Below are 27,079 nucleotides of genomic sequence, written 5' to 3'. Positions count from 1 at the left end.
GGCACATGGGCTTCGTTACACCACGGCATGTGGGATCTTCCCGGGCCAGGGCTCGAACCCGTGTCCCTTGCATTGGGAGGCGGTTTCTTAACCACTGCGCCACCAGGGAAACCCCCAGATGGGCTTGAACAAGAAAAGGTTTTCTTTGCTGGAGTACTCCCTAGACGCCACTCAGCTGGGATTTTGCTTGCTACTCAGAAATCTGCTGCACTGGGCCTGGGGCAGTCTGCTGCCTGAAACTCACTCCTCGTTGCCCACTCACCTAACACATCTTTTGCCTTCAGCTGCGGCTGCTTTCTGGGGAGCAACTGGCTTGTGGCAGGGACAGAGGGCTTGGAGAGGGGACACAGCGTCCTGAGGCATCAGGCCATCAAGCTGGGAAGTGTAAATTAGCCTTGCCATCTGGCTAGGAGGCGTTATTGTTATGACTCAACGGCGTCACAGGAGCAGAGGAAGGACACACACACAGACACACGCACGCACACACACACGCGTGCCAAGACCACACTTAGGAAACTGAAAACTCTGGAGAAGAGAAAACAAACTCTGTAGCCACCATGATGAGCTTTGACAATTATACCCAGCCCACAGACCTGTTTCTCTGCGCCTCTTATTCTCCCCACAATGAGAAGAGATACAGAGATGTCAGACCCTTCTCCACTCTCACCTCTTCTTTGCAGCCGTTGGCTCAAGACATAATGCCTTTGCCTTGAATGTGGGCAGCAGACTCAGGAGGGTAAGACAGATGTCCCTTAAAGCTCCTTTCTTGCAGAAGAGCCTCCCTTTGTGTGCCCAGGGGGCTAGGGAAGTGTAGCGAGACGCCAGGGTCAGACAGAAGTGCATAAGCAACAGATGTTCCACCCAAAGGTCTAGGATTTGGGGGGCTCAATGCAAAGGAAGGGAAGGAGGTGGGAGCACCCCAACAAAATACACACAGACACCAGAAGCTGCGGATTTGAGAAGGCGGTTCCTTTAAGCGCTTGGAACATCTGGGCAGATGTGTCAAATCACACTGGGACAGAGAGGAGGCTGAGTGATGCCTTCAGTTCCTCTCCTCTCCAAGCCTGGGCTGTGCACTGGGCCCCAGGAACAGATTTAATTGAGGTCTTTGGCGTGAATGTGGGCTGGGGGAGTGTGGTGACAGGGCAGAAGGTGATGATATTATCGTAACTGCCTTGAAGCAGCGTGTGTCAGTTCTCCTTGAAACAATGTGGGACCTTCTCGGGCAGATGGGAGTCGGCTTGGTGAGATGGTGCCCAGTCTCCTCTAGCGATAGTCCCTTGCCCGCCGTGGCTCTATGGTAACAAGATCATTCACGCTTCAGCCAGAATCTGTTTCCTTTCCTGCTGTCTCGTGGTTTTGTGGCTGGAGCTCTAGGCTCCAGAGCCCCACTGCTTAGGGTTTCTCATGTCTTAGCTGTGCAACCTTGGGCAAGTTGTTTAGCCTTTCCTGTTTTTAATCTGAATAATGGAACTCATGCATGATAGCAACGAGGATTGCGATGCAGAATTCCTAACCTCCAGTAAAGTCTCAACACATGGCAGCAGCCCTTGCCTTTTCTAAGTGCTTTTGATTTAGGCTGCATGTGCCTCCGAGCCGGTCTCTTGGGGAGAAGGCAAGCCTTTTCTGGGCACAAACAGATGCTCTTTCCTTCCTCCAGTCCCTTTTCTGTCCATCTCTCCGGAGGCCCAGGAGGGCATCTGGTTGTCAGGGGCTGCCCTGCAGCAGAGCTGGGGCTCTGCCCACCTCTCCCCAGAGACAAGAACAGAAAGCGCGGCCATCTGCGGGAGCCCCCTCCTCCTCAGCCCCAGAGCCCGACAGACACCTTTATCAGAAGCCCAGGACGGCCTCTTGCAGATAATGTGGTTCATCTTTCTGTTAGCTCAGTTCTGGGAAACACAGCGGGGATGGGCCCACTCTGTGCCCAAGGACGGACGCTCAGCAATAAATTTGTTCTAGAAAGTCTCACTTGGCCCTTAATTCTGAGACTGGGCAGTGTCCACCTGGGGGGCCCTCGGTGTGGTCTGGGCTGTATGCCGACCTTTGACCTGAGTTATCCACCAACCTCACACCACGTGGTCCCCATTTACAGATGAGAAAACTGAGCCCTGGGAGCTCAAGTGACTTTTCTCAGGTCAGAGAGTGACAGTGGGATTGTCACACCCAGGGCCTGTGGTCCTGATCCAGAGGCAAGGGGAGGCCTCGGGGGGGGGGGCATGCGGGTGGCTGGGGGGGGGGCAAGGCTAGGCTCTCTTGCTTGTCCCAGGGGTCACTGGTGGGTGAAGCTCTGGGCCTCAGGACTCTGGGGACCACATGGAACATTCCTTCCAGGGTCCCTGTTTCCCAGACGTCTTTAGCTGATGTCTATGCTAAGGCTCTGTGGAGCCCAGGGCTCTGGCTGTATCTTTCTTGTGCATTCTTTTCTCCCTCCTGGATAAACAAGACATTTAGTGTCACCGCCCACCTTTCTGGAAATGTCCCAACTCCCAGTGGTCAGGGCAGCGTGCTGATAACATGATGATGAACAGTGACAGACAGGCCTCCTGAGTGGGGCGTGGGGCGGGGAGGGGGCTATGTCATCTGTTCTCTCCCTGGCAGGGGGATGGAGGGGCCACAGTCCCCAGAAACCTGAAGTTTGACTCAGCAATGATAATATTAACTGTGGTTCCCTTCCCTCGGACTAGACAGTTCACAGAGCAAGGCCACATGCTTGTCTCCTTCCACGCTCCTGATCACCTCCTGTCTGGATTGTTACCGCCTTACAGATGTGACTCAGACCAAGGTCACACAATCCAGAGGTTCTGACTCCACATCTGGATATCTGGACTCATTTCAGCAAACTCCATGGCCTCTGTGCTCTGCCACCACCCCTTGACCCACAACCCCGTCACCTTGTCCCGGCTCAGCTCAACCCTCCTGCCACCTCCTGTCCCCAGCCTAGTGAACAGTGTCTCTCCCTCTAGGCCAGGGGTCTTCTGAAACCCAGTGTCTCCCTCACCCTCTGAGTTTACCATCTCAGGAGGGTAAACGAGACACAGCGAGCTCATTGGGGGGTTACTAAACACGGCTCAGTTCCAACCCACACTGGGGATTCAGACACCAATCAGACACCATCCTGTCCCCAAGGATCCCATGGGGACAACCTGTTGTTTTATTCTCTAGGTGCACTGGCTGCCCCAGAGCCCTGACGTGTTACTCTCAGGGTGGGTGAGGGGGTGGGTTCACGTGCCTGGAGCCTGGGGCAACAGAGCCCCCAGAGGTGGCCTTTGCAGCACATAGTGGAGGGCCTCGCCCTGAGCCCCAGGCCCTCTGCCAGTGGCCTGGTATCCTGGGGATTTTCCCAGGTTGCACTGCAGAAGTTGCCCAGGCCCCCGAGAAAGGGCCCCAGGTGATTCCCAAGAACAGGGAACCAAGGAATGAAAGAGCCTCTGCCCAGAACAGTGGGAGTGAAGGGCCCAGGGAGGGGGCAGGGCCTCAGGTCACCGAGGCTCCACCCCAAACTGTGCTGACGTCAGGCCCTGGTGACACCCTGAGGTGTCCATCCAAGACCTTCTCATCTAACCTCGGGAGAAGGAAATTCAGGGGGTGAGGGACTCAGAATAGATATGGGCAGTCATAGAGCATTTGTGTGGGAAGGAACCTTCCAGAAAGTGACAGGATCTGCCCAGCGTCATGCTTTATGGCAAACACCAGACCGGAGTGAGTGAGGTCTTCCAATTCCTCTATAAGGGAACAGGATTAACCAACATAACTGACCCTGCTAGGGTTGGGGCCAAATTATGCGAACCAAAATGCTCAGAACCCAGTGTTCACAAACGCTGGGATGTGTGTGTTTGGGGTGGGTGGACAGGTGTGGGAAGACAGGCCCGTGCAGCTGTGAGAATCACACACGCCCAAGTTCCATGGGCAGGTCCCAGCAGCTAGAACAGGCAGAGACACACGTCCCGGCCTAAAGGCTTATAGGTCAAGTTACACCAAAGGTGCAGTTAAGACCTCAAATCCTTCTCCAAAGTCAGGGGCTTGGAACTTGCCAGAAATTTCAAGGTAGGTATTCAAGCTTCAAGTTTTCCATTTTGTTAGTTTCCTCTGATTATCTGTAGGCAGCTCTAGTCTGATAGCTCGAAGCAGAACTTAGCCTCAGCAAAGGCCACTCGAATTTCACAGATCTGGGATTCCAACCATCAGAGAAAATTAGCACTTTGTTTTTATTTCATTTTTTTAATTGAAGTATAGTTGATTTACAATGTTGTATTAGTTTCAGGTGTATAGCAAAGTGATTCAGATATATATATATTTTTTCAGATTCTTTTCCCATATAGGTTATTACAAATATTGAGTAGAGTTCCCTGTGCTCTACAGTAGGTCCTTGTTATCTATTTTATATACAGTGTGTGTATATGTTACTCCCAAATTCCTAATTTATCCTTCCCAGCACTTTCTTTCAATCAAGACTCCCTGCCAGTGTGCTAGCAATGCAGGGGTGACCCGTCTCTAGAAGCATCTACTGAGCTCCTTCCCAGAGCAGCCTGTAACCACTGAGGGCCTACTGAGGGCAGGGATTGGACTTAATTCACCTTTATCCCCATAGGCAAACTTCAATGAACATTCAATGTTTGTGGAAGGACAGACACCTGTTAAAGGAGAACCAATTACTAACAGCTAGACCTAAAGACAAAATAATTGGTTAACAACGGAGGGAAAGAGAAGTGGTGGGGGGAGGTGCCTCAGAGAATCAGGAAAGTTTTAGGGCACAGATAAGACTTCAGCTTTGATTTTAGGTGGAAGGGACCTCAGATACCAGCACTGGGGGAGGGTTTACTGGGAGCCCTGTCCGGGAAGGTACCAGCCCAAAGGGACCCACTGAGGGGTCCCATTGAAGGTCAGTGGGAGGGAGTCTGGTGGCCTCTGCCACCCGGATCCCCTTCTCTTAAAACAAAAACCCAGGCGAGGGAGCTGCTAACAGCTAGGGAGCTTTCACTTTGTGCTGTGTACTCTCCTGGGCCACTTTATTAGTAACGATCATTTACCAATGGAAGTTATTCCTCTAAAAAGATTCTCATAGGATTCAGGCCGCGGGTCTCAGGAGTGCATCGCCCCTGAGGCTCACTTGGAATAGAACTCCGTTTGGGAGGCTACTCAGGAGGCAAGGGACACAGGGGAAAGCAGGAGGATCAAAGGCAGGTCACCAGGCCCAAACCCTTCTTACACCCGCTCCGGGCCTGGCCTCGGGGCCCGGCTCCTCCCCCATCTCGTTTCCCGTAAGAGGCTGGGATGGAATCCACACCCAGGCGGCGCCGACCCTGGGGGCTTGCATCTCCCTCGTCCTGGGTCGGGGAGGGAGGGAGCAGAAACGCCCCGGGGCGGGGGCTATTGTTGTCTGGTCACTGCTCGGAAGGGAGAAGAGCTTCAGGAGGGTCTCGTGCTAGGCCCCCGGGGGGAGGCGCGCCCCTGACCCCGTGGCCCCAGGTTGTGGGGGGGGTCAGGGCCGGAGCGCAGCCAGGCGGGGGCGCCCCGGGGCTCCACCGGCCCGGGTCCAGGATGGCCTCCCGGCCCGAACCGCCCCCCGACGAAGCTCCCGGGGTGTTGGGCTTTCTGATTTGAACCGCGGAGGCCGAGCGGCCCGGCTGAGGTTCCCAACCGCCATTGGCTGCGGCGGCGCGGTGACATCAGCGCGGAGGGGCGCGGGAGGAGCCTGGAAGGGGAGTGTCCGAGAGGCTCCCAGCCCCGAAAGCCCGAGAGCCAGAGAGAAACCGACGCCGCGCGGACATGGGTCGTCAGCCCCGGCGCCTCGCGGAGCCCACGGAGGGGAGAGCGCAGCCGCGCCGGCCCGGCGCTCACGTCTCTGCGGACCCAGGTAGGCGACGGGCACCCGCTTCTGGCCGTGACAGCCACCTGCGCCCTGCGGGGCCTGGGTGGGCTCGGTTGGGGGACCTCGAGCCGCCCTAGGGAGCAGAGGGGATTGAAAAAACCGCGATAGGGGCGGTGGGGAGGGGAGCGGGGCAGAGCTCCCCACTTCTGCGCCCGCCCCGTGTGGCAGGGCTGGGGCCCGGGCGAGTGCGGGGCGGCCCGGGTGTCTGGGACCGGGGCCACGCACCCTGTGTCCGTGCAGAGCGGGGCTGGGGAGGACGGGGTGGCAGAGAGTCCGGCGAAATCCCGCTCCCAATCGACTTCCTCTCCCCAGACTGGGATTCGCCGGTGCCGCCTCGGGCGCTGCTGGGGGTGGGGATGACGGTGCGGTGGGACGGGGGACCTAGCTTTTAACGTACCACCCCTTTGCCCGGGTGTGTGTCCCTGGGGGCAGGAGCACAGCCCTCGGCGGCGCGCGGCCCGCGGTCTCCCCGAGGGGGGCGTGAGTGCACAGAGTACTCCATGAATAAGAACCGGATTACTCGCCCGTAGTGGCGGAGGCGTGTACACTATCTCTCGTACGCGCGCTGCAGCACACGCCGCCCAATGTCACCGGGCCGGGGAGAAGAGGGGCGAAGAGCTGCCTGGAAGGGGAACGGCCGAGGGAACAAATGCTCTCTCCCCACCCCTCCCTCCCCGCCCGGCCCCCGCCCCGCGCGCCCGCCTCCTCGGGAGACCTGGAGGCCGAGGCGGGGGTAGGCCGAGGCGCCGACCGGCGGGGTGGGGCCGCTTCCGAGCCCGGGAAGGGGCTACGCGCGGGACCCGGCGGAGCGCTCCCGGCCTGGCCACGAGCCGGGAGCGGTCGGTTAATGATTTAATCGCCCGCTTGGGGCGGTGGAACTGGGATCGGCCGTCTTTAGCTCCGCCCCCTCCCTGGAGCGCCCCCCATCGGGGGCACAAAACTGCCCCCCTGCCCGGGCAGCGTCCCGATGAGCCACTCTGCGGGCCGGGCCGCCTCCGGTGAGTGCTGAGCGGGAATCGGAGCGAGGGCTGGAGGGCCGAGGCTAGGCGGGCTTCCTGGGGGAGGCCGGAGCCCGAGCCGGGGCGTGTGAGCGTGCGTGCGTGTGTGTGTGTGTGTGTGTGTGTGTGTGTGTGTATATGTGTATGTGTATGTGTATGAGAGAGAGACTGGGGGAGGGGTGCTCTCTGCTAACTCAAACCAGATTCCTTGTTTCCCGATGAGACGCCGCAGCCTGCGCTTTGGAAGTTTTCTTTTTTTCCCCGGGAGAATGGAGGGGAAATACAATGCTTTTTCTTTTCTTCTTGCAGCCCCTTGCAATCTGACAGGCTCCCACGTCCCCGGGCTGCGTCCACAGTGCCTATTCTTTGCTCTCTATCTGAGCAGTTGAACGGGGCAAGGGTCCCTGAGCTGTGTGAAGCCCCCAGCTCCTCTTTAGGGTGTTTGGGTGCTGGGAGGGGAGGAGACTCCCTCATCCTTACCCTCAGAGGCCATCTGGACCAGAGCAAGCTCTCCCCATCCAGCCCGCGTAAACAATAAGAGGCCCGGTTACAGGAGGGCTTCCAGCAATGCAACTTCTTTGCACAGTCTGGGTTTCTAATAACTCCCCACCCCCTCGGCCCCCTTTCTGAGGCTGGGGTGGAGGAGGGGACCACCGGCAGGATGGACTGAATTTTAAGAGAACAAAGAACAGGGCACAAAGGAAGGGGAAAGCCGAGCTGTGGATTTCCCCCCAGGAACGGGGAGTTTGCTGGACCGGGGCTGGACCCAGCCAAGCCTGTAGGTGGCCCCAGGGCTCCCGAAGCAGTAACGGGGCACCCACTCGTGACTTGGGAGGCTCCGTCCCTGGGGGGAAGCTAGGACCCTGTGTGAGTCTGGGGGTGCCTGTGGGTTCCAGCTTACATCAGCTGCCCTGTGTGAGCTGCCATGTGACGGACCGATTAGTGTGGTTTATCTCCTCCGAACTTGGACTCTGCCCCTCCAGTCCTTGGGGACAGCTGCTCCTTCCTACAAACAGGGGGTTCAGTGAGCCTTGGGAGATACCCAAGTGGGTTCTCCTGGTCTTCCCAAGGATCCCGGTGACCCCTGCAGGGACTGAAAATAAGACAGTGGTTTGGGGTCTCAGCCCCTCTGCCATCTCCCTGAGTTCCTGGAGTCCCTGCTCACTGATGACCATAGCTCACGTGACACTCCGTAGCTCAGGCCTGGACCTTGAGCATTCCTTCCATTTTTCTGGGATTCCCACCTTTCTCTTTCTTGACCCCGCTCTTCCATTTCCCTCTCATTTCTCTCACCCCCGCCCACTCACCGATTCTCCTTCCAGTCCGATGTACGGACACACCCAGCCTGCTGCTGTCCTGCTGCCCTCACAGGACTGGAGCCCCCAGCACGTGAGAGTCTAGTCTACAAAGTGGGGAGGTGGGGATGGGCAGATGTTGACCTGGGAGAGGGCTCGGAGACCCTTCTTTGCATGTCAGGAACTTTCCCAGCAGGGCCTCGGGTTGGCTGTGGTTCAGGGATCCTAACCGCCTCCACCTTTGGAGTGGTTGATTGACTTCTGCGGCCAGGACAGGCTGTGCCCAGGTGTGGCAGGCAAGGTGTTTGCAGCTGGCCACCCCTCTGTCGCCCTCCTCCCTGCCCCCTCTCCTCTGATTTGGAAGGTGGGAATGGACACGGCTCAGAGGCCGGAACCGCCTCCTGTGGCTGGAGCTTCCACAGGCTCCGAGGATCTTGTCCCTGTGGGAGGAGGGAGGAGTCTGTCCCTTGGAGGAACAGGACCTGGGTTGATGCCAGAGATAAGGCTTGGGGGCGGAGGGAGAGGGGTTGAGCAATCTGGCCCTGGAAGCTGAGAGAGCCGCTGTCTTCTGACCTATGTACTGGAGGCTTTTCCTCAACCTTGGGAAAAGGAACCGAGCCCTGGACCCTTCTGGCAGAGTGTCCTGAGGGCCAGCACCTCGGGGGTGCTCCGGAAGGCCGGGCCCCTGCCAGCGTGCTCTGGACAGGGAGCTGGGGTGCGGGACTGTGCTGGGAGGGGCTCGTGTGCATGGCTGGACCTGGCTTCTTGGCTTGCAGGGTGTTGGGAAGGAAGTTGAGCCGTGAGCATCCCGCATTCCCACTCACTGTGTCCCTGAAGCTCTAGCTTAAAATACAAGGAGGCTTGGGCTTTCTTCCAGTAATGTACATCAGAGTCTCCCCCAGGCACTGCCAGCTTGCAGCTCAGGACTCCCGGCCAGGGTGGCAGCACCGACATCCAGAGCCCTCCTTTGCCAGCAGGTGGGGCACTGGTGGTCTCCACTCAGCCTCCCAAACTGCAGAAGGGTCTCTCTTTTGGGTCAGGCGAGCACAGTTTGGGGTTACCCAGACTGTAAGAAACTGCTGGCATTTCCCCCTCATTCCTTCATCCCAGGGGCTGAGGGCATCTGAAAAGCCACAGTGCCAGGGCAAGAAAGATCCCTGGGGCTGTATTCAGGGACAGCATCTCTTGCTCAGCCAGCGCTGCTCAGACCACCGTCTTCTGCCCTGGCCATCAGGGGTGACAGATGGTGTCAGCCAGGGCAGCCTCTAGCCTCCCTGGGAGAGTCTCTGGGTTCTTATACCTGCATCCAGGCAGTTCTGGGGGTAACTGAACTTGGTCTGCAGACCCCAGCTTCGGATCTCCCCAATGTGGTGACAGTGAAGCCAGGCTCTGTGTTCCGGCGTCTGTTCCCTGACCTTCCTTCCCCTCCACACTCAGGTTTCCACTCCCTGCAGCCCTTCTCTGTTCCTCAGAATGTTGCCCTTGGTCCTGAGGGTTTAAGGCTCAATCAGATGGTGGGAGTAGAGAGCCAGAGGGAGCACAGAAGAAACTTAGGGCTGGCAGTGCCATTTGTGGACACCTGTAATGAGAGTCAGGTTAGGTCCAAAGGACCAGGCTATTTTTTATTGGGGGCTGACCGTGTTGAGATTTTGTGCATTACTTGTTGCTGGTAGCTGGTCCCCCAGATTCCTACGTTTGCTAACCCACATCCTAGGGAGGAATTGGAGGGCTTTCTCTTTTCCCACCTCCGCCTCATCCACCGTGTTGAACTGAGATCAGAAGGAGCTGAAGTCCTGTCTAAGAAAAGCCAGGCTCCTCCCGCATCTCGAAAAGGTTGAAGGAGAAGCGAAGGCAGATAGGGGAAGAGACCAAGTCTCGGGGCTGCTCGATCCCACTGCTCGTCTGGACTACACTCTATAGCTGGGCTTCGGACGCCCAGAGGACACCCACCGCCCCGCCCCGCAACAGTTCATCTTGGGGCCCCCAGGGACTTTGAAAGGGGTCATCCTGGGAGCCTTTTGGATTAGGTGTCCTCAGGTGACACTGAAGGTATGTGTCCTCTTTGAACTAGGGGAGTGACCGTGGCCAGAGCGTCACTGGGGATGCTGGAATTCTCCTACCTTTCAAGGTATAGACATAAGGCACCTGCTGAGAAGGAACACGTTATAGCATCATTGTCGCAGCAAACACGTTACGAGTGCTCATCCCTTATGCATCCTCGTGTAAGGGCTTTACCTGTGTTAGCTTATTTAATCCTCACAGTAGTTCTAGGAAGTACACGGTATTATCAGTGGCTTTGAAAACTAATGAGGAAACCGAGGCACAGGTAACTTGCCCGGTGTGGCCCAGCCCGCTCGTGATCAGGGTGTCTGGCACCGGGGTCCCCCAGGCTTGCACGTTCCATCTTGCAGGGTCAAGGTGGAAATTCACCAGCCTGCCCCAGAGCAGCACCAGATGCACCTGGCTCCCTCTGGCGACCCACTCCTCAGCTGAGCACTGTGCTCTCCGTAGAAGCGAAGTGAAACCAAGCAAGGTCGGGCTGATCTGATTTCAAGCCCTGCCTTCTGAGGCCCCAGGCAGGAGCGAGGAGCAGTGAGGCTCCCACCAGGCACCCCTTCCCTGGTTTCTGGCCACACACACACACCCCTCCCTCCCTCCGTCCCTCCAGGAAGAGCCTGTAAACAAGGAAAGTTGCTGAATGCCCTTGAGCTCTGGAGTCTTGGCTCCGGAGCTGTCACTTCCTGTCACTCCCAGGTCACGGCTCACTCCTGTCCCTCTGGAGCTGTTGTAATGAGGGGGGTGGGGTGGGCGTGGTCCATATTTCCCAGCATTTATCTGTACTTTCCCTGGAGTGTGGGAGAGCCCAGACTCAGGATATTTTAAGCCAAACGCTATGCAAAAGTGTTTGCCCCGTGGATGTTCACGCGTCCATAACTTTCATCAGATCTTAGAGTCCAGCGCCCCAGTGATGTTTATGACACGCCCCCGATACACCTTTGGGTAAAGTGGGAAAAGCCCAGGGTTCAGAATCAGGCAGACTTCAACAGCTCTGTCCTTAGCAGCTGTGTGACTCGGGTGAAGCATTTAACTCTCAGCCTTAGTTTGCTTGTCTGCAAGATGGGGACGATGATGATAACTCCAGGGGATTGCTGGGAAGAGTACATGTGATAAAGTCTTTCAGATGCCTAGAACAGAGTTATTACTTGGCCCCCAAAAGGCAGTTTAATCAAAATGAAGCAGCTAGCTTGGTACAGAGTAAAGGCTCAGTGAGGTTCACTCCCTTTCTCATACTTCCTCTGTGACCCATGGTCCAGGGAGGGCATATCCACCTGGGCTCCATGGGTAGGATCTAAGATATCACTTCCCACTCTTTAAACTAGACTAGACGTTACATTTTCCAGCAATCAAAGGGTAAATTAATTATCCAAGCTACAGTGTGTTTTCCCACAACTCAGCCTAAGTGACTGGTATCATTTTCCTAAAACTGTAAGAACGGTAACTTCTCTGAGATGGTTGAGAATACCTGCGTGAATCCAGTGGTGAGTATCATGATGAACAGAAGTACCCCTAGAGCAGCACCACCGTCGATAGGACTATAAAGCCAGGCACATAAAGAACTTTGCAGTTTTCGAGTAACCACATTTTTAAAAACTACAGACAGGTGAAATCAATTTTAATATGCTTTACTTAAGCCAGTGTGTCAAAAATACTGTCCTTTCACCATGTAATCATAAAAAAATTAATGAGATATTTTACATTATTTTTTCATACAAGGCCTTCAAAAAGCTAGTGTGTATTTTACAACTATAGCACATCTCACTGTGGAGGCTACATTTTACAAATAACCAGAATTTGGATTTCCTAAAATGTGCAGCTAAAAGGGTAGATTCAGACACTCAAGGTGTTTTTTTTTTTGTTTTTTTTTTTGCGGTACGCGGGCCTCTCGTTGTTGTGGCCCCTCCCGCTGCGGAGCACAGGCTCCGGATGCGCAGGCTTAGCGGCCATGGCTCACGGGCCCAGCCGCGGGGCATGTGGGATCTTCCCAGACCGGGGCACGAACCCGCGTCCCCTGCATCAACAGGCAGACTCTCAACCACTGCGCCACCAGGGAAGCCCTCAAGGTGTTTTAAACATACTTCAGTTTTCCAATAACTGAACCAAGCATTAAATTTTCATTTAAAATAATTAAAATGAAAGAAAAATTAAAAATTCAGTTCCTCGGTGGCACCAGAAATATTCCAAGCATTCAACAGCCTGATGTGATTAGTGACTACTGTGTTGGATGACTTAGGTTTTGAACAGCCCTGTAAACGCCAGGAACAGAGATCTTCATTGTCAGTAGTAGTATGCAACATTATGTTGGCAAGTGGAGCAAATTTAACGAGATAAGAATGAGGAATGGGGGAGGCAGAATTATTATTAGTTGCAGATGATGGGCTGGTCTACTTGCAAAGCCCGAAAATTTTAATTATACAGTTGATTAGGGTGTGTAAGATAGTACAAGCTTAGTAGGGTGTCCATTAAAGAGAGATAAATTTTATTTATTTATTTTTTCCTTATACATTTATTTATGGCTGCATTGGGTCTTCATTGCTGCACGCAGGCTTTTCTCTAGTTGCGGCGAGCAGGGGCTACACTTTCTTGCGGTGCACGGGCTTCTCACTGCAGTGGCTTCTCTTGTGGAGCACGGGCTCTAGGCACGTGGGCTTCAGTAGTTGTGGCACGCAGGCTTAGTAGTTGTGGCACCCAGGCTTAGTAGCTCCGCGGCATGTGGGATCTTCCCAGACCAGGGCTCGAACCCGTGTCCTCTGCATTGGCAGACGGATTCTTAACCACTGCGCCACCAGGGAAGCCCGAGGTACAAATTTTAAAATTGTAGCTTTCCCACATACCAGCTACAACCAGTCAGAAGCTATAGCTACATAAAAGGGGCAGGGTACAAACCGCTTTCACAACGAGAGGCCATAACATAACTCAGGATAAACTTGCAAGACGTGTGTAAGGCTTGTAGGAAGAAAACCCACAAAATTTAATGGAGAATGTCTAAGAGACTTGAATAAATGGATATGAAGGCGTGATGCTGTGATAGTTACTTCTTCCCAAATTAATTTATTGTTTGCTTTCAATGCCAATGTAATTCCGTCAGGATTTCTTTTGGAACTGAATAAAATGTTTCTAAAGTCCATCTGGAAGACTAACTGCATTAGAAAAGACAAGACATTTTCAGAGAAAAGTTAGTGCAGGGATATTATTCTACTAGATACTCAAAACATATTTTACAGAGTTGACAGTATAGACCTGGTTTAGGAATGAACAGAGATCAATAAGCAGAAGAGGAAGTTTGGAGAAACCGTGGGGAGTATCTGTATATATCTGACGAAGGTAGCATTTGACTCTTCACTCATATTTTATAGCAGTTTTATACAGAACCAGTAACGCACTTTACTGTTATATTTTTAATTTCTTATAAAATTGCGGGTCATTTAAAATAGATAAGCCACAGACCTATCTTTGTATTTCCTTTGAGTATTTTTTCTCCATGAGTAGTTTTTCATTATTACCTTACCTAGTCGTTTTAGAAGGAGTGAATATTTTCATAAAACTTGGGAGTGGGGGAGGTCTTTGCTTCATAGTACTAAAGCCAGACATTGTACGACAGATTTGACTGTGTAAAAATTAATAAGCACTCTACGGAAAAGAAAACAACAAAATCACCACATGGAAAATGGGCCTATGATACATTTGCAGGAATATTTGCAAAATATAGTCAACATTTTTAAGAGCCTTCATATTTTAAGTCATGCAAACCCATTGGAAAAGGTGAAGCCGCCTTGCCCCCGCGCAGAAAACGTGCAGAAGCCTTCGACAAGCAGTTCACAGGGGAGATGATATTTTTTTAAATGCTCACCCTCTTAGTAATAGAAGGAATGAAAATTATAAGTTTGAGCGTGGTGCTGATTGTGGTTTTTTTGTTTCCAATTCCGCTGAGGACACAGTAACACCTGTTGTTGGACACCATCGTCCTGTGTTGGTGAGACTGCAACTTGGTAAAACCTTCTGGAGAACAAGTTAGGAAGAAGAAACAGAAGTAATTTGACTCACTTATAAGTAGGTATCCTCCAGAAATAAGGACTTGGACAGACTTAGCTGGAAGGCTATTGGTTACAGCGTTTGAACAAAACTGAAACAACTAGCATTCAGCAGTGGTCTGCTGGATGTAAAACTGAGGCTCTTAGGACCTAATCTAAAATAGTGTAGCATTAGTTATGAACGTGTAACTGTTTTCACTCAAACATAAACAATGGCTGGCTTTATTCATCCCTCTACAATGGAAAGTGCTGCTTGTATTAAAAAAGAGGGAACATGTCTAGATCAGCACAATCCCAGAGAAGCAGCACACCAAGTCCCTTACAGAATGTACAGTTTGAATAGATACACTTTAGAAAGTAACAAGAGATAGGTGATACGAACACTTTCTTTAACCCAGTATATAGGTGAAATGAACACTTTCTTTAACCCAGTATATTCCAAATTTTTTTTTTTTTTTTTTTTTGCTGTATGCGGGCCTCTCACTGCTGTGGCCTCTCCCGCTGCGGAGCACAGGCTCCGGACGTGCAGGCCCAGCGGACATGGCTCACAGGCCCAGCCGCTCCGCGGCACGTGGGATCCTCCCGGACCGGGGCACGAACCCGCATCCCTGCATCGGCAGGCAGACTCTCAACCACTGCGCCACCAGGGAAGCCCGGGCCCACTCTTTTAACTTTGCTGGGTGAGCCCTGGCTTCTGCTTCAGGGTGGTCCTCCCCACCTCTCACCTCCTGGGGGATCAGAACATTGGGAGGGGTCCTCAGAGCAGGAAGCTGGGATGAGAGCTTGTGTAAGGAGGAGCCCATCCGAACCGTCCCTGGGAGCAGGTCTCTGATGGGGGAGTCAGTCAAGTGAGTCTTGGTCCCAAGGTCTTATCTTAGACGAACAGCCTCCCTAATCCCACCCTACCCCCATCCCTCCGTCCATGTGCCGTGTTCTCAGCTGCGGACATCTGAATAAGCCACAGAGCATCACCTCACACAGAAAAGCTTGTGCTCCAAGGTCTGCCAGAAACGGGCTCACACCACCATTTAGTAGCTGGGAGAGTGAGCGAGGGCATTCGTTCCACGTGAGCCTCCGTTTCTCTTTACGATGGAGGCAATCGTGACACCCTCCTTGCGGGGTCAGAGGCACAAACTTAACGAAGTCTGCACAATGCCTGGCGTGCAGCAGGCACCCAATCAATGAGAACTGCTGACAGCACTGCTAGTTCTGCCTTACTGGTGGTCATGGGCAGCCAGTGGCTGGAGCGGGGGGGGGGGGGGGGGGGGGTGTCCTTGTGTGACCCCGCCCCTTCTCGTTTCCTCTGCTCCTTTGTAGCCATCAGGAGAGCTGAGCTGGGGCGGTGGAAGCAGCAGAGACCCAACCTTTACCTGCCCAGGGTTCCACTGGGGGATGGCCATGTGGGAGGGAGGCTGGCCTCCAGCTTAGGGCCTCGGTGTCGCTGGAAATTGGCCATTCTCCGGGGTGGGGGGTGTGTGTGGGGATCGTTATTTTTCATCTGCTCGGTTGTGGAGGCTCAAGCAGCTGTTGGGAAGCTGGTTCTTTTGGGGGGGGTCCTAAGCTCCCTATTTCCCCTGCCACCAGGTTTTATAATAGATTGCCTGCTTTCTCCTCCCAAACAACTTAAAAATAAAACGAGGATGTGATAAACTTGTCCATCTGGGGTAGATGCAGATTTAGGGGGACGGGAGAGAAAGAGAACAGACCTCGACGGGAGATTTTTCGATATGAGAGTGTGTGGTCTGAGCCCCGCGCTCCCCCGCCCGGCCCCCACCTGGCGCCTTGTATGGGCTGCAGCTGCTGGACCCTGAGAACTTGAGAGTTTAAAGCTGGTTTGGAAATTAAGATTTTTTTTCCTTAAGCCTTTGATGCTTCGGGATTTTTACTATTATTATTATCCAAACAGCACTACCACATTAAAGGAAACTTAAAAAGAAAAGAGCCCGTTTTCCTCTCAAGCCTGACATCACTCCTGAATCTCTCTGCCTGCCCTTTTGCCTTTATTCGTGAACGTGTATGTGTGTGTAGTGTGTGATCACTGTGTAAACAAGCCTGAATTCTGCCTTTTTTCCTTCCACTCGATGTCGTCTGGTAAACAGTTTTCCACGTCCTGCGTGGTCTTCGCTGACCCTGCATTTCATGCCTGCAGGACAATCTGTTGAGTTAATGGCTCCTGGTTTTCTCAACCATTTTCTTCTTGTTGGGTGTTAGGTTGTTTCCAGTCTCTTGCTATTATGAATAAGGCTTCAGTGACTGTCTGTGTCAGGGACTTTTTTCTGCTTTGAAATAGTTCCATAGGGTAGGTTTCCCACCACGGGCGCTCCTGAATCATTCTCGACTGAAAGTCTACTCAAAGAACCCGCCGTAATTGCCGATGCCCCAAGACCACCCTGTCCTGGAACCACTGTCTCTGAGCAGCATTTGACCCCTGTTTTTTCTTTTCTTTTAAAATTAATTTATTATTTATTTATTTATTTTTGGCTGCGTTGGGTCTTCGTTGCTGCGCGCGGGCTTTCTCTAGTTGCGGCGAGCGGGGCCTACTCTTCGTTGCGGTGCGCGGGCTTCTCATTGCGGTGGCTTCTCTGATGGCGGAGCACGGGCTCTAGGCGTGCGGGCTCTAGAGCGCAGGCTCAGTAGTTGTGGCGCACGGGCTTAGTTGCTCCGCGGCATGTGGGATCTTCCCGGACCAGGGCTCGAACCTGTGTCCCCTGCATTGGCAGGCGGATTCTTAACCACTGCGCCAGCAGGGAAGCCCTGGTCCCTGGTTTTGTACCACTCTCCCTGCCTGGTGGTACCTAGTACCTGCTGTTGGGTGGGAGGGAAGTCCTTCCCCTCCCCTTTCCAAGCTCAGTGCCACCAAGATGGTAACAGACACAAGAAGGTCTAGCCAGGTGCCTGGCAGTGAGTCAACCCCCATGGCATCTGCAAAGGACCTTTAGCGATTGGGAGACAGGGCACCTGGGCGCCAGTGCCATCTGGGCCCCTCACCAGCTCCTTGGCCTTGGGCAAGTACTTTTCTCCACCCTAGTCGCCCGCCACCGGGCTGGATAATCTCTGGGTGTCCTCCGTCTCAGTCTTAGGAACCGCTGAAGTTGAAGGCATCGTGGATGCCTCCGTGGGAGTCACGTGACATCATGGGTACCGTATTGTGGCACCTGCAGGGGTGTGCAAAAAAATCCACTGAGATGTGATAAGAAAACACCAGAACTTCTGTGTCACATATTGACTTTCTTTAAAAGAAGGAAAACTGAAACATATTCGTTGCTGCATGGATTGACAATGGCCATGTATATAAGCTATAAAAGATACACGTGTGTGTGTGCATAGATTACACGCTCCCTGTTTTGACATGTGGAGGCCCCTGCACTTTGGGTCCTGCGGGGCTGTTTTCGTGGCTGGAGCCCGGGTGTGGGAATAAAGCCTTCCATCCATGACCCAGGGCAGATCTCTGAATTGATCCTCTCTATCTATGAGTGGGGTTGCTCCACACGCAGGCATTTTAAGGCGATATTTGACACAGATACACAAGTAGTACAGGAGTTATAATAGTGATATTTCACGTTTCTATCCTGGGCTTTTTATTTTTTTTTAATTTAAATGTGGATATTCAGGCTCAGTTTATTTTAAGACGGTGCTTCCTACCACCCTGGTGCAAACGGCGCACTCTCAGATACGAGAGGGCTTGCGGCAGTGTTAGTGAAGGAACTAAAAGCTTCTAAATATCCTGAAGTCAGCTAAAAATAACCACCCGGCCCCCACTGAAGTTCCTCCTGTTGTAACAGTGTGCATCAAAGCACCCACAGTTCTCCTCCTTTCCCTGTGCTGCCCATCAGCTGTTGGAATGAAACAGTCTTCCCCTTTCTCTGGGATTCCTTATCTTCACAGGATAGGGCTGGGGAGCATTCCAGAAAGCGCTGGATCTTTCTCTGGCGACAGAAGCCAGAGCCCCTCACCTCTCACAGGGCATCGTGGCCCGCGTCGCGCTGCGTGTCTTGCACAATGCCCTGCAGCCTGTTGTTCCAGCTGACAGATGCTGCGTAGCAGAACGCTTCCCCCGTTTTGGCAAAGTCAAGTTCTTCCTGGCGGCAGAAAGTTGGTTGCACCCCGAGGGAAAGGTCCCTGGCCTGCCGGCTGAGACGCACCCCTGGCAGAGGACTCCTGGGCTCGAGCTCCCCTTTGAGCCCGCCCTCCCTCTCCTCCCCTCTCCGGGCCCTCAGCTCCTGGTGTCTCCGGCTCCAAAACCTGCCCTGGATGTGCCCCACTCTGTCCATCTCCTTAACCACACCCTCGTCCTGGCCCCCATCCTCTGCCCTGAATTCCTGCTTCCCCTCCTCCGTGCCTCCCATCCAGCCACTGCCATGGGAACCCCCAAACACGCAGATGGGATGGCTTCCTGCTTAGGGAGGTTTCCTTTGGTACCTAGAACGCCATCCAAACTCCGGCCTGGGCTTCCTTTGAGGGCCCCGTGTGACCTGGCCCCTGGGTTTTCATTCCGTTCCTCAAACACAAGCTTGTTCCCCCCTCAGGGCCTTTGCACGTGCTGTCCCCACAGCCCGCATGTTCTTGGCATGCCTGGTTCCTTCTCGTCACTCGGTTCTCAGAGGGGCCTCCCAGAGCCCGTAACTCCCGCGCTCACCCTCCCTCGTTACCCCCTTGACCCTGAGGACTACGAGATACTGTTTTATTCGCTTGTTTACAGCCCCGTCGCCCACCCACCCACACTCACACCACAAGTGTGCCCAGGAAGTCTGGGCTCATCCACCTCGTTATTTTCACTGCTGTGTCTCCAGGGCCCAGAGGAGTTATGGGGAAATTGGTGGGTGTGCAGTAAGTCAGTGAGTGAGTGAGTGAGTGAATGGATGAATAAGGGAACGAAGCCACTTGTATCCAGTCCAAGCCACGACCGAAGTCATCGTGTCAAATGCCGCGTTGCTGGGGGCTAGAATCGGACAGGATGGGTGGTGAGAAGGGGGCATGGTGATGGAGGGGCTGGCTGCCCAGTGGCCGTGGCAGTGGGCATTGAGGCATGTGTGCTCTCTGTGCCAGGGTGGGCTTCCAGGTCAGCTGCACGGCGGGAGCCCTGCCTGTCTTCCCCGGGAGAGCTCGGGTCTGTCTGGGAGCTGCTGGGCTGAGGTGGGAGGGCAGTGCTCTCTGGACGGCCCGCCGGGGAGGATGAGAGAGGGTCCAGGCCAGGGCTGTCCTATCCCGTCCCGGGAGCTGAGCTGAGCTGAGGGTGTGCTTGGTGTCGTTGCAACCGGGGGCCTGGCCTTGCAGGGAGGGCTCGTCACCCCTGGCTTACAGGAATGTCCTGTGGTCAGTGGGCCGAGGGTAGCAGAATCTGATTCCAGCAGAGGCTGGAGAGATGCGAGTTGCTGCTCCGTTTTCCCTTGCTCTGCCAGGAAAGGGGGATGTGGCTTCCGGGGTGGCAGGGTTGGGGAGTCCCCCCGAGGGCGGGCTGTGGGGAGCGGCTGCCTGTCATCTGGCGGCCTGTTTTAGCCACTTCCCCAGAGCTGGGTCACAGGGCTTAGCCACGCCCCCTCCTGAAGCCGCGGCTCTCTGTGCACAGCCCCTTTCCGGGTGGGTGCTCAGGTCCCCCCAAACTTCCCCCAGGACTGGCCCAGGGCACCTGCTCGTACTTGTACTCAGAGTTCCACCTCCTCACCCCCAAATTGCTCTGTGTTCAAAGCTTAGGGTGACAGTGTCATGAGGGTACCATGAAACCAAGGATTTAAAACAACCCGGTGAGTGAGCTCTTGCCGGCCCTGAAGCCCGGCCTGACCAGCCTGAGCTCTAGCTGTAGGGCCCCAGGGCTGCTGCAGCCCCTCCTGGCTGGGCTGGGGGACCAGAGGGAGCTTCTCCGGAAGCTCAGGACTCGGGACATTTTCATGCTGGATGCTGAAGATGGTTTGCTTTTTCACAAGCTGCAAAGCCTCGTTCCCACACCCCCAGGGAGCGAGACCACAGACGGCAGATAAGCGCTGGCCGGACCTGCTCTACCTTCCTGGGCTGTGGGGCTGTGCAGGGGCCTAGGCACCTCCCTGCCGGCCCCTCTTATCCAGATCTCGAGCTCTACCCTCGAGGACGTGCCAGGGATGGGGGCCCTTCTGTCCTGTAGCCGCGATGGCCAGGATGCCTGGTCCCTGCCGGTGGCCACAGGGGTCTGCACCATCTCTGCCGAGCCCTGGGCAGCTGGGCCTGCGGTTTCCCTTTCTGTTCTTTTTAATAAGCACTTAAGATCAGGGAAACCACAGCGCCTGGCGCTTACTGGCTCTGGGGATTCCTGCTGTTACTTTGAAACCCTTACGCAACTCGTCACTGATCCTTTACGTTCCCTCCCTTCCCTCCCTCCCTCCCTCCCTCCCTCCCTCTCTCCCTCTCTTTTTTTTTTTTTTTTGCGGTACGTGGACCTCTCACTGTTGTGACCTCTCCCGTTGCAGAGCACAGGCTCTGGACGCACAGGCTCAGCGGCCATGGCTCACGGGCCCAGCCGCTCTGCGGCATGTGGGATCTTCCCGGACCGGGGCACGAACCCATGTCCCCTGCATCGGCAGGCGGACTCTCAACCACTGCGCCACCAGGGAAGCCCCTCCTCCCTCTCCTTTTTATTCTTTCTTTTTTTCAGTTTTCTTTCTTTCTTTTCTTTTTTTAAATTTGTTTGTTTTTCTGTTCACCTGGTGATTACTATGTGTTTTATTTTCACATGTGCGTGCTCACTCCAGGGCAGGGTTGCCCCCCAGGGGACACTTGGCATTTCTGGAGACATTTTGGTTGTCACAAGCAGGGAAGGGATGCTACTGGCATCTGGTAGGTAGACACCAGGGATGCAGCAGAACATCTTATAATGTGCAGGACGGCTCCCACAGCAGAGAATTCTCTGGCTAAAGGTGTCAGCAGTGTCAGAATCCGCTCCAGGGTAATACAGGAATCTTCTTGAGGCAGCGGCCAGGCTTCTCCTTTCTCTGGACTCTTCCAGCCAGAAGTGGGGAGGGTAACTGACCGGAGATGCTACCCACCAAAGACCAGAAAGAGGCCTGGCATGGAGTAGAGAGAGCACTGGACCAGGAGACCGGCTTCCAGCCCAGCTCTGCTCTTAGGCACATACATCTGGATAAGTCACTTTGCTTCAGTGAACTTGTTTTCTCATCTGGCAAATGGAAGAGCTGAAGAACACAGGATTCCGTGACCAGAGCCAGGAGCTGAACTGCAGGCAGGTTGATGTGGACCCTTTCTATTCTTGCTTCACTGCGCTGGTGGCAGCAGAAGCCCGAGGGATTCTCCAGTACCAAGAGTGCCTTAGAAACCTGGTTTGATTTTCTTCTATGCCGAACGTGTCTGAGGCCGACTCACTCCATCCTCCTTCTCTCTTGTTTAGCCAAAGAGAGTTTTCCCCAACGTTGGCCTGAGAGCCCATGGCTGGCCCAGAGGGTCACATATGGTGACTCTCTCCTGGAGTGATGTGGAGGGGATGACCCTAAGGCCAGTACTTTTCATGTGTCTAGTTTAGGCGTCAGCAAACTATGGCCCAAATCTGGCCCACCACTTGTTTTTATATATAAAGTTTTATTGGGACACAGCCATGCCCATTTGTTTACATACGGTCTACTGCTGCTTTCCTACCACTGCGAAGGTGGAGCTGAGAAGCTGGGACCAAGACCGTGTCAGTCATGAAGCTGAGAACCTTTGCTGTCTGGACCTTTATGGAAAACGTTTGCCAAAACCTGGTCTAGCTGTTCCGTGACTTAATTGTTTAGACGTTAGGTCCCAGGGCATGGGCAGGAGCGAAGGGCCGGCTCAGAGGTAGGGGAAGAGAACTTTCCTGAGGGTCTCGGGGGAAGGAGGAGAGAGAGGAGGGGGAGCTGACCGACTGTAGTGGGTCATCTCAAGGCCTTTCAGGAGTCCTCACCTGAGTCCGCCCAGCCGGGCTCACCTGTGTGGCAGGTGAGCCCCGGTGTCTCGCCACCCTCCCCTGCCCTGGAGCGACAAGCGCTATGACTGCCTGGGGGTTGGGGGGGACCATCTGGCTGGGCATCACCAGCGGGACAAGGAACAAAGAACGAGAGCGAGGGGAGGGGGTTAGAGGACACAGAGAGGTCAGGCTGGGAGCCCTGGAGCCGGGCCGTAGGCTGAAGTGACCTTGTCCTTGGGCTCAGGAGGGCAGAAAGGGAGCAACCCAGGGGCTGGGGTGGAGGTGGGGGGTGGGAGGGAGGTGTTAGCCTTTCAACAGGTGTTTGAGGATCGACTGTGCCACGCACTGCTGGACGGGATTCAGCGGTGACAGGCCCTTTGGAGCCCTCCGGAAGCTCATAGTTCAGTGGCAAGATGACAGTCAGGCCGAGCCGGCAGTGGTAGAATGACAGAGCCAGTGCCTGCTGGGAGCAAGGGCGTCCACGGTGCTGGGGGTCGGGCAGGAGGTGGTCGGGAGGTCTCACCGGGCTGAAGCAGCTTTACTGGAAGAAGTGACAGCTCAGCTGAGCCCCGGAAGACGTTGGGTGAGCCAGGTGACAGGTATTCTAGCGGGGAGCTGTGCATGTCCAGCCCTGGAGTCCGGGAGACGGAAGCTCAGGGCCAGGGTGGACCGCAGGGGTAGGGGAGCAGCGAGGAGTGAGGCGGGGACCGGGTGTCGGATCGGGGGGTCTGCACTGGGGACCGGGTTTTGATTTAGCCAAAAGGTGAAGGATGGGGGAAGGGGAAGCAGGGCCAACTGGGAGATGGTGGCCTAGCTTAGGGCAGCATCGAGGGTGAGGAAGAAACCCGGTGGGACATCCTGGGTTGCCCTTGGCAACAGGGAGGATGGGCCTGGAATGTGGGGGCCGATGAGAGCTGTGCTGTTAGCAGGACTGGTGGCCCAGGACCACCCCCTCACCCGCCAGCCTTGGTTAAGTCCCTGCGCCCACATCACCCCACTCTGCTCAGCCCTGCGCTGCTGGGTTTAGCACTGGGGGCTGGTCTGGCTTCAACACTGGACTTCAGCTTGGCCCTTGCCAGGAGCTGCATGGGTGGTACCTGCCAGGAGATTACAGAGGCTCTCCTGGCCTCCCTGCTGATGCTTTTTGGCTCAGGTTAATCACCTGGGGGTCTGCATTCCCAGGGCGCCTCGGCCATCTAGGGTTTAGTCTCCGCCTCCCTGCACCCCTAGTGATTGAAGACACTGGGAGTTTCCCAGTCTTGGTCTCTGAGAGGCGGAGGGTGGATCCTTGGCAAAGAGCTCGGGGCTCCACTGTGGAGACGTCGCAGGCAGGATCCTCACCTCCGGGATCCTCGGGACACCCACCACGGGCCGGAGGGCTGGGGAGCTGGTCCTGTGGGTCCCGGCAGCTCCACCCGATTCTGATTCAGAGAGTGAGCTGCCGCCCACGTCTGTGGAGCACGTCTGTCCCAGGCAGCGCCTCCCTGGGGCCTGTGCTGTCCTCTCCCTCCTCTAAGGACCGTGACTCAGAATGAGGTGTCCACTGACTCCACAGGGGCTGAGGTCAGGCAGCAGGGAGAACTAACTTACAGCGTGTCTCCGGACCGGCTGTTCACTGGAGTCACGTCTCTCCTGGGTCGGCTGCCTGGAGCTGCCTGTGTGCCTCCGCCTCTAGGGGCGTCCTGGTTGCGAGGTGCGGGAGGCACTGTCCTTTAGAAGAAGGCGCTCTCGCTCAAGTCTCAGGGAGAGCGTGCCTGTGGCTACTTGAGCTCAGAAGAGGTGAGCGGAGGTTTAAATAACAGCCACCCCTGAGCAGATGGGCTTTTGTGCTGAGCGGACAGCTGGGTTAACCCTTTCCCTGCTGTTCTCTCCTTGCAGCCCTATGATCTCCTTATCGCCCCCTCCGCCCGCCGGACTTCAGATCTGACCTCAGATCCGCCTGCTGCCTCTGGAGGGGACCCCCTCCTCCCCTTCCCCGCCCCCCGGCAAGATGCCGATCCTCAAGCAGCTGGTGTCCAGCTCCGTGCACTCCAAGCGCCGCTCCCGAGTGGACCTCACGGCCGAGATGATCAGCGCCCCGCTGGGCGACTTCCGCCACACCATGCACGTGGGCCGGGCGGGGGACGCCTTTGGGGACACCTCCTTCCTCAACAGCAAGGCTGGGGAGCTGGACAGTGAGTCCGTGGACGAGCAGGCCGCCGCCTCCTCCAAGCGCGGCCTCCTGTCCCGGAAGTTCCGGGGCAGCAAGCGGTCGCAGTCAGTGAGCAGGGGCGACCGGGATCACAGGGACGTGCTGGGCCCCCTGCGGGACTCGGCCCTCTTCGTCAAGAACGCCATGTCCCTGCCTCAGCTGAACGAGAAGGAGGCCGCCGAGAAGGGCTCCAGCAAGCTGCCCAAGAGCCTGTCCTCCAGCCCCGTGAGGAAGGCCACGGGGGAGGGCGGCCCGGAGGAGGCGGGGCCTCGGCGGAATGGGGCCTCCGCCCCCCACTCCCCAGACCCCCTCCTCGACGAGCAGGCCTTCGGGGACCTGGCGGATCTGCCCATGGTACCCAAGGCCAGCTTTGGGCTGAAGCACGCTGAGTCCATCATGTCGTTCCACATCGACCTGGGGCCCTCCATGCTGGGCGACGTCCTCAGCATCATGGACAAGGGGGAGTGGGAACCGGAGGAGGAGGGGGAGGCCGGTTGCCATGGTGACGAGGACCCAGCAGGCGGCCCCACCCAGGCTCCCCCGCTGGCGGCGGCAGCCCCTCTCCCGGCAAGGCAGGAAGGAGCGGGGGGCCCGGACCTGCCCGCGCTGCCGTCGCGTGCGCTGCCGGAGGAGGGCTGGGCCGCAGGGGCCCCCAGCCCCGGCTCGGCCCGCAGCGGGGGCAGCAGCCACACCACGCGGGACAGCAGCTCCCTGTCCAGCTGCGCCTCGGGGGTCCTGGAGGAGCGCAGCCCCGCCTTCCGGGGGCCGGACCGGGCCCGGGCCGCTCTCCTGAGGCAGCCGGACCCCGAGTTCTCCTTCATGGACGAGGAGGAGGAGGACGAGATCCGAGTGTGAGGCCGGCCGGAGGTGGGGGCTCTTGGCTTTGTCTCCTCCCTGTGCCCCCAGCCCTGCAAGGTCAGCCAGGAGCTTGGCTGCGGGCCCCAGACAGACCCTGGACCTCATGGATAAGGGGCGCTGGCCGAGCCTGGGGGCCCTCGTTGGACTTGGAGCTGGCTGGGGTGCCTGACTGCTTTGCACACCCTGCCCTGCCTGAGCTCGTAGGACGGGGCTGTGTTCTCGCAGCGGGACTCGGCTTTCCTCTCCCTCTCCCGGCCTCCAGTGGATTTCCGCTGTCAACTTGAGTCTCTGCCACGTGCAGCGATAATAGGGCAGCCAGGGGCGCAAGGGCTAAGGACACTTGACCTGCCTCTTTACTCCTGGCGTTTCTGTTGTGACGGAATAAACGCCCGTGACGGGTCACAAGTCCCGGCCCCTCCCTCCCTCCATCCCCAGCTCCTGCACGGGGAGCCCCACGGAGGAAAGGCGGACCGAATGTGTACAGTGAACGCGACCCCTTCCGCGGGGTGAGAACAGGATGCAGAACGGAAGGAAGGCCCCGGGGCATCTTGAATTTTCAAGAGGGGGCCCTTGCAGGATGACACTAGGACAGGCTGCAGCCCTTGCTCAGTCCCTCTGGGTTTGTTTGTTCTTGTTGTGTTTAAATCTTTTTAGAACGATACCAGGAACGTGTTTGTAGGCCTGCCACCAGAAGGAAAACGAATCCTTTTAGAAAACCTTTATACTAAGTACTTCCAAACTTTATTTAGAACCGTATGGGGTGGAGGTCTGTGCGTGTCTGTCCTCGGCCCCCTCCCGCATAGCTATTAACAACAACAGGCAGCCAGTGTAGAAAATTTCTGGAAAATGATTATTAAAAAAAATGTCATTCCTATGGGGGGATAAAACCTCTTTTGACTGGGTTGTTCAACCTCCGACTGACTACGTCCCTCTGCCAGCAGAGCCCCCTTCCCCACTTCTGAGTCAGTGGTCCTGAGGGTATAGGGTTGCCAGATTTAGCAACAAAACAAAAACCAGAATTCTGAGTTAAATTAGAGTTTCAGGCATGCAAAGGATGATTTCTTAGTGTAAGTATGCCGCATGCCATGTTTGTAATACACTCATGCTAAAAAATTAGTTGTTGTCTTTCTGAAATTCAGCTTTCACTCTGCGCCCTTAGAACCCCACCCAAGGGGATCGAGTGGAGGTTGGGTGCGAGCCCCCAGGATTCACAGATGAGGATTTTTCTGTCCTGGCAACAGGCTGACTTCACCTTCTCCTGTCGCCTTGTAGCCAGTGGAGGGAGGGGGGCGGACAGAACCGCCACGGGGTCCAGCCAGGGCTGGCGGCGGGTGCAGCTGCCCTAGCCTCCGCCGCGGGGTCCAGCCAGGGCTGGCGGCGGGTGCAGCTGCCCTGCCTCCTGAGTTTTGCCAGATCTGGACTCAGACACCACCTTAGTTCTTGAAATGGGTGCTCACTGGTTTCCAGCCGTGCAGCCCCTGCCAGCTGCCGCCCTTGAAACCCATCTAGACAGCGCTCAGTTCCAGATTCTAAACTGTGTATTTTTTTTTTCCGTGAAAATGTTAAAACAGCAAGGAAACATTAAAATAAAAGGCCTTACAGCATGCCTGGTGTCTGTGTCTGCTTTTTGTCGGGGAGGGGTGGATAGGGGTGAGGGTGCGGATTCAGGGTGCTGGGGCTGCCCGAGCCCCGACGGCACTCGGGGGCCTGAGGGGGCTTCTCTCTCTGTCTCTTTGGGGCCCGCCCCTCCTGCACTACTCTCCAGCTTCTGGAAGGACAACGCCTCACGTGCCCATCAGCCTGGGCAGGCCCTTGTGGGCTCTGGGATTTGGTGTCCCGACTGCCACTTACCACTGGGGGCCCTCGGGCACTT

General features: G+C 55.7%; 1 protein-coding gene across 3 annotated transcripts; it reads left to right on the top strand.

The window, feature by feature from the left end:
* Nucleotides 1–5,739: 5,739 nt before the first annotated feature.
* On the top strand, nt 5,740–26,812 carry CDC42EP4 (CDC42 effector protein 4). Of its 3 annotated transcripts, XM_082679726.1 has the most exons (3): nt 5,740–5,854; nt 23,713–23,936; nt 24,036–26,812. In XM_082679726.1, exon 3 carries the CDS (start codon nt 24,148–24,150, stop codon nt 25,201–25,203), a length of 1,056 nt encoding a protein of 351 aa, XP_082535852.1. In that variant the 5' UTR covers nt 5,740–5,854; nt 23,713–23,936; nt 24,036–24,147; the 3' UTR covers nt 25,204–26,812. The 3 variants fall into 3 exon arrangements, with proteins under 3 accessions (XP_082535852.1, XP_082535851.1, XP_082535853.1); XM_082679725.1 differs by lacking the exon at nt 23,713–23,936 and having other exon boundaries at nt 5,747–5,854; XM_082679727.1 differs by lacking the exons at nt 5,740–5,854; nt 23,713–23,936 and adding an exon at nt 6,824–6,867.
* Nucleotides 26,813–27,079: the final 267 nt, after the last annotated feature.

The sequence above is a fragment of the Grampus griseus genome, assembly GCF_964374135.1.
Source record: "Grampus griseus genome assembly, chromosome: 20".
In the NCBI taxonomy this organism is placed as follows: domain Eukaryota; kingdom Metazoa; phylum Chordata; class Mammalia; order Artiodactyla; family Delphinidae; genus Grampus; species Grampus griseus.
Note: the sequence above shows the minus strand (reverse complement) of the source record. Positions and strands in the feature narration are given on the sequence as shown.